Below are 7,171 nucleotides of genomic sequence, written 5' to 3' on the forward strand. Positions count from 1 at the left end.
GCATATGTAAAGATTGAGATCTTATCCACCATATAGTCATCTAACCATATCCTCTTTGATAGTCCCAATATTATGTAGGTCTTTTCCATTACATCCACTCTAATATTCCTTTGTCAAAAATTCATTACCCTCCCTAAATTGACTTTTCCATTAGTCGTTACAATATTATGATTTTTCTTGGCATGATATATCCATCAGACTCTTCAATCATCTACGTTACGATTCCCTTCTCTATCCATCCCTCTCACCTCTATCACGATTCCCTTCTCTATCCATCCCTCTCACCTCTATCATTCTTCTGCTCCTATGTTTCCATGATTTTTATGCCTTGTGGTCCTTAGGATAGTTATATTCTTTCAACATTGTTAGAAATACTCATTTCCTGGTTACTCAAGTTTCTTTAGGCCTTTGTTTTCTTGAGAATAGCTTGTTTGGGATCGAAACACACAATGTGAGTTAGTGATCCAATTCTAGAGTTGGTTCTACTATCATTTGAAAATTTTATGGTGTCCTCCTTTCCTAATTTTCCTTCCTCTGCACATAAAATGTCCCAATGTTTTAAACTCCTCAATCTCAAAGTTTCATTCCTCTTTGTCGTATTTGATTTGGATTTCTTTGTCACGTAGTCAATAAATTCATTAGATACAATATATTCTTGATGATCAAAACCTCTTCTAGAATTGTACAACATTCTCTTTTGTGAAAGAGTTGGTGTCTTTGTGTTCTCCACAAAGAATTTAGATCTTTAAACTTTTAGAGTTTTTTGGGGATTTGATCACTAGAGAAATTTTGAGGTCTAAAATGGATCTCCTAAGGAATATTATAAAATAATAGTGGAAATAATAAAATAATATTAGATTACATCATCAAATTTTAGAGGGAAAAAAGAAAAAACTATTTTTTCCAACTTGTATTTTCAACTTATCTCCCTACGGTTTCACTCAAATTTTGAGCAAGAGCACTCATTAGATGAAAAATTTAATTCCTCATCCAAGGAGTACCCATGTTACATGCTTACCCTCCTACATAAAAAATGAGAAGTACATGAAAGAAACGTGAAGACAATCACATTTTTCATGTATTTCTCATTATTCGTGTACAGGGTCCATTGAAAGTATGCAACATGGATAATCCTTGGATGATGAATTAAATTATGCATCCAATGAGTGATCCTACCTCAAATTTGAGTAAAAACATAGGGAGATAAGTTGAAAATACTAGTTGAAAAGGTTTTTTATTTATTTATTTTTTTAATCTTGTTACTTTTTTACTCCAAAAATTGTGAATCACCCCCCATGGTTCACATCAACATCTTGAATCCTATTGGTTCTAAAAAAGTTGATTTTACTTGTACATTTTTGCTTTGAAGACCATTTTAAACCTCAAAATTTCTCTAATGGTTATCTCTATGCTAACAGCATAAACAACCCCAACCTATCAAACGAGGTTTTTTTCTACTATGGACTTAGAAAGGAATCATTTGAAGTTGTCTCTTATGCATCTTGCTATTCAATCCATTCCTTCAAGACCTCATTTCAAAATGTATTGTATAAACAATACCTTATAATACACATATTTTTATACAACATATAAAACCCTTTACCCCCTATTATATGATCAATATATTGTTTCATTTTTTCCTCATTTATTATGCCCCAATATGAACACATATGGTGTGGTATTGCTTTGTCAGTGAAACACTTGTGGTTTGATGCAATTGTGAGCATTGTGGCTTCCAGTAATGCTTCTAGATCATGGTTTTGCAGTACCTCCATGATGCCTTCTAGGGCTTGTGCATCTTCTATAGGATCTACTGGAAAAATAAGTTTAGGTTAATCTTGGGGGGTTGAAGGGATGGTTGTGGAGATTGGTGCTCCCTCCTCTGCCTCAATCTCCATATTTTCCTATTTACCTTAAGGTTGACTAGATCTCCTTCCTTTTCAAGGTTTTTCCTTTTATTTGGTTGTGAGTCCAAATTGGAGCCCTCGTTACTGTGGTTGGGTTATTGAGGGAAAGCTTCTTCATTCTAAGAGTCTTCCATATTTGTTAGGGATTCATAGAAATTATTTGTTGTAGATGTCTCCTTATTATCAATGGAATGGTTCCTCTAGTTGTGACAACGATTATTGGGAGGGTTAAATTTGTCCTGAGCCTCGATTGTTAGTTGGTTCTATGGAGCAGGAGGATTGACAAGTGGGAAATCTTGAAATAGATGCTCATATTCGTGTCATGTTTGGCAGTGGAATGGTACTTGTTCATAATCTATGGGATGAAGTATATTCTCATAGTGTAGTGAGATCTCAATGGATTCTAGAAGCGACTGCAAGATGCTCACGTAAAAACAAATTCTATCATAAGTTGTATACCTTCTACTCTTAGTGATCTCAGAAGATTTGGTGTAGTTCCCAATCATTTTGCAATACTCATCAAGATTTCCTCTAACTAGTATTTAATGGGAAGAACATAAAGACGGATCTAGACAGGGCTTCTAGAAATTTCTCAGTTTCTAGATTGTAACTTGGAGTCCATAATCTGAGAGAGACCTGTCGTGCCCATGAAATAAAAGCCTCCTTTGGTGACTCTTGATTTATCCTCTAGATTGGAGAAAATTACCATGAAGAAGACTTTTTCGCATATCTACAACTCTACATGGCCTTTGGGTTGCCATTTAATATTTATCCATGATATGTGGGTTTTTCCATTGGTGAGGGGCCCAAGAATTTACATATGATTGTATGGTCTTGCATGTGGGTAATATGCTCCAAGGGTGAATTTGATTTAACCTCGTATTGAAGGTTTGGGGTAGCTTGGGGGAGGCATCAATTTTGCCTTTTCATCTGCAAGGTCGCACCCAACAATGGAGTAGATCCATGGCTTCTGGGGGTATCAAATCTCGCAGGGTTGGCATTCTTAGTTGTTGGTTGACCACGCGAGCTGGAGGAGGCTTCACCCACTGCCACAATACAGTCGGAGGGCTTTGGGGCCACCCTCCTGAGGACACCATACTTTGGACTATCCTTACTTACTCGAAGGAAGACATTGTCGAATCGAGAGAGAGTGGTGCTTGGGGTGTGAGAAGATGCTCTGAAAAAGGCAAATTAAAAATGCATATCATTACATGATTTAATTTTAATAATAATTTCAATTTTAAAATATAGTTTTAATAAGCTTAATGATTAAAAACATATATATTTTTCCTTAAATATTACATGTTTAAATAAGTAAGAATAAAATCTATATTTAACTTATTATGATGAGGTTCACGGAATAAATATCCCCTTAAAATAAAACTTCAAAATAGGACATCTTTTCAAAACATTTCAACTGTTATTGAGTGAGAGCCTTATTCTACAATCCAGTATGAGGGTCATGTGTAAGTATGTCACATCCTCAAAAAATAATAAAAATAATAATTAACTAAGTTATTGATATTTCACTTTCACTCTTCAAGCAATAAATAAAATATTTAGATGTCTATCTTAAATAATATAATTTTATATAACATTACAAAGATAAAGTAATTAAAATGGCTGATCTGACATTGGAAGACGGCGCTGCTAGGGTTTGCAAACAACGCGCGCAGACAGAGCTGACAAGAGGCATTTGCAGAAGATAGCAAGGGATAGGCTGAAGACGATAGGCTAGGAAGGCGTATTTCGCTGAAATGGCCTTTCAGTTATCGAATTTTTCTCATTGGCAGAGCCAGGTTTAAAACCTAACGACAAGCTCTGAGAGGAAATGGAAGGTCAGAAGGGGGGGGGAGAGATCCCCTCCTTCAAAAATGTGGTAACAGGGGAGACCAGCGCAGATGGAGCACAACATAACCAGAAGGAAAACTATGGCCCAGTAATGGGCAATCTGTGGCAGAAACGGATGAGAGGAAAATGCCTACCTAGGGCACAAAAGCAACCACGATATGTCATTCCAAACAATAAACTGGAGGAATACAACTATTACATGAAAGACCATGCTCTGATTTGTAAATTCATAGGGTACTGGCCTTCGGAGAAGGAGTTATACAGATGGATAGACCAAAGGTGGAGACCGAGGGGACATGTAGACCTAAAGCTGGGAGCCCAGGGTTTTTTCACAGCTATTTTCACGAATCTTGAGGACAAGAATAGGATCTTTGAAGAAGGGCCGTATTTCATGAACAATGCAGGCCTGTTCATGAAATACTGGGAGGAAAGATATAGCCTAGAAAAGGAAAAACTGCTGGATGCCCCAGTCTGGGTTAGACTGTTTGGGCTTCCTGATGAGTTCTGGGATCCTGAGATTTTGGAAGGAATAGGTGACTCAATTGGGAGCTTTGTTAAAATTGCAGAGGCTACAAAACGAGGTAAATATAATGCTTACGCGAGGATCTGTGTTTACATGAACTTGGCAGAGCCCCTCCCAGAAAGCATTGAGCTGGAGTATCATGATGAAGTCTGGAAACAGTTAATAGACTACGAGCACATCCCTTTTAGATGCCGCAACTGCCATGAATATGGTCACCTGTATAGACAGTGCCCGCTGAATAAGGAGGAAGATTCAAAGAAAAGCCAGACGGATAATCAGAGAAATGCGGAGAAAATGGAGGAAACAGAGAGGGGTTTTCAGCAGGTTACAAGGAAAAGGTGACAAAATAAAGAGGGACCAAAAACCCAACCACAGGGGAAACCCAGTCACACAACCAGTCAAAATAAGTTTCAGGTGCTGCAAAGCGAAAACGAGGATTATGAAATAAATCTAGAGGACGATGAAGACCCTGGAAATTCTCTGATGGAGATCGCCGGGGAGGATAGAGGTAAAGATGAGAATCCAGGAAAAATCAGTGGAGAGGGACCGGAAGATAAGGTGGAAGAGACAACAATGCAATCTCAGATGGAGGTGGAAAATCAAGCTGAAGGCGAGGTTGAAGAGGAGAGAATCATGAAAAGGTTAATCCAGGAATGGAAATATCTTGACAATAGATTCATACCTGAAAAGCAGAAACAGTTATATAAGGAGGTATTTCAGAAGTATAAGGAGAAAAAAGGGGAGAACTTGGATAAACAGGTAATGGTAGGGAGCGAACAGGGGAATGAACAGACGGGAATGGGCAGCTCTGGCAAAAATAGTAGGAAAAGAGGTCGGAAGACGATGAATGAAACAATCCAGACAGTGGGAGAAACGTTGATAAACTCAGGAAAAGTGATACCTCTGTCAGAGGTATTTTTCCCCTCCTTCCAAAAGTTTTAAATGATTGTTATAAGCTGGAATATTAGGGGTTTGAACAGTAAGGGCAAACAAAGGTATATGAAAGATAAGTTGAAAAAAGAGAAACCTAGCATAATGATTTTACAGGAGACTAAAATCCCGGTCCAGCAACTTGAAGGAATACTTGACAAAAATAGACTGCCATATGAAGTGATAGGGCAAGACGCTATCGGCTCTGCAGGAGGCATTGCAATTCTGTGGAACCCTAATGAGATCATCTTAGATAGTTGGACCAGCATGAGCAGAGTCCTCACGGGCCTGGGTAGGATAGTGGGCACTAAGGAATGGGTTGTCATCTCAGGGGTCTACGACCCCCCCTCCCCAGGGGAAAAGGAGAGTTTTATTAACAGTATGAAAAGCATCCGTAGACTTTATCCTGAAGCTGCTTGGATCATAGGGGGTGACTTTAATTTAATCAGATCCTTAGAAGAGAAAAAAGGAGGGGTAAGGAGGATGGACCACTTCATGGATCGATTCAATGAAATGATAGAGGAATTAAGATTAGTAGATATGCAAACTATTAATGGGGTCTATACCTGGAACAACAGGAGGGGGGGTAGAAACCAAATTTCCTCCAGGCTAGATAGGTTCCTTGTTTCAGAAGATGTCATGAATAAGGATGTCTTTGTCGAAGCCAAGATTATACCATTCATGGGGTCTGATCACTGGCCGATCAGACTAGAGGTAGATATTAAAAGGAATCGTGGAAAAAGACCCTTCCGCTTTGAAGCCTTCTGGTTGAGAGACCCAGAATTCATCAAGAAAGTCGAAGAATGGTGGAGACAATGTAATGTGCAGGGCAAAGGGAAAATGCACACGTTCCAATTAAAACTAAAAGAGCTGAAAGGGAGAATTAAAAAATGGAACAAGGAGGAGTTTGGTAACATTCTGGAAGATAAATAGAAACTAGAAGGGGAAATGGAGTCTCTTCAGCAAAAGATGATACTGGAAGGCAGAACAGAGGAAAGTATTAACAAAGAAGGGGTAATTCTTGGCAGATTGGAAGAAAGAAGAAAGCAGGAGGAAGTTTTGTGGCGACAAAAATCAAGGATAAAGTGGTTGAGGGAGGGGGAAAGAAATACTAAATTTTTCCATCAGGCCATGATCAAACATAGACAGGGAAATAGGATTCTTTCCATCAAAGACAAGAATGGGAATAGGGTGTTGGAGCAAGCTGAGATAGAACAAGTCCTAATGGACCACCACAAAGAAATTCTAACTGAACCTCAAGCTGATAGAACGAGAGCAATTCAGGAGATCTGTTCAGCCATTCCAAGCTTAGTCTCTGAAGACCAAAATAAGGCGCTGATGAGAGCTGTGACTTTAGAAGAGGTTGAGGAAACTGTGAAAGCAATGAAGAAAGGTACTGCTCCGGGACCAGATGGATTTACGGTGGATTTCTACCAGGCAGGGTGGCATTTCTTGGGGAAAGAGATTCTTGATCTGGTAGAAGAATCAAGGATGTACCAAAAGGTATGGCCTGCCATTAACTCTACTTTTTATGCTTTAATTCCTAAAGGTGACAACTTAGAGGATGCCAATTTCTTTAGACCTATAGCGTTGTGTAATGTCATTTACAAGATCATAACATCCCTGATCGCCAAGAGATTAAAACCCCTCCTAGAAAAGTTAATTTCAGCTGAACAAACAGGTTTTGTGGAGGGCAGACAGATCCTCGATGGTCTGGTGGTAACTCAGGAAGTTATTCACTCTCTCAAAGTAAAAAAGCAAAAAGGAATGATGATAAAATTAGATTTGTCAAAAGCTTATGATAGATTAAACTGGAAGTATCTGGAAAAAGTCCTGGAAAGCTTTGGTTTTAACAAGAGGTGGATTGCATGGATTCACAGTCTGATTTGCACTCCAAACTTTTCTATTCTTGTCAATGGAACCCCTACGAAGACTTTCAACCCTTCTAGGGGAATTCGGC

The 7,171-nt window shown here is 38.7% G+C and overlaps 1 protein-coding gene across 1 annotated transcript; it reads left to right on the forward strand.

Moving 5' to 3' along the window:
- Positions 1-3,738: 3,738 nt before the first annotated feature.
- Positions 3,739-6,144, forward strand: LOC149142329 (uncharacterized). Its single transcript, XM_089451452.1, has 3 exons — positions 3,739-4,605; positions 4,696-5,193; positions 5,329-6,144. The coding sequence occupies exons 1-3, from the start codon at positions 3,739-3,741 to the stop codon at positions 6,142-6,144; spliced, it is 2,181 nt and encodes a 726-aa protein (XP_089307578.1).
- Positions 6,145-7,171: the final 1,027 nt, after the last annotated feature.

Source organism: Pinus tabuliformis, chromosome X, assembly GCF_031772625.1.
Source record: "Pinus tabuliformis cultivar Carrire ecotype Pingquan chromosome X, CPIR1, whole genome shotgun sequence".
Taxonomy (NCBI): Eukaryota; Viridiplantae; Streptophyta; class Pinopsida; order Pinales; family Pinaceae; genus Pinus; species Pinus tabuliformis.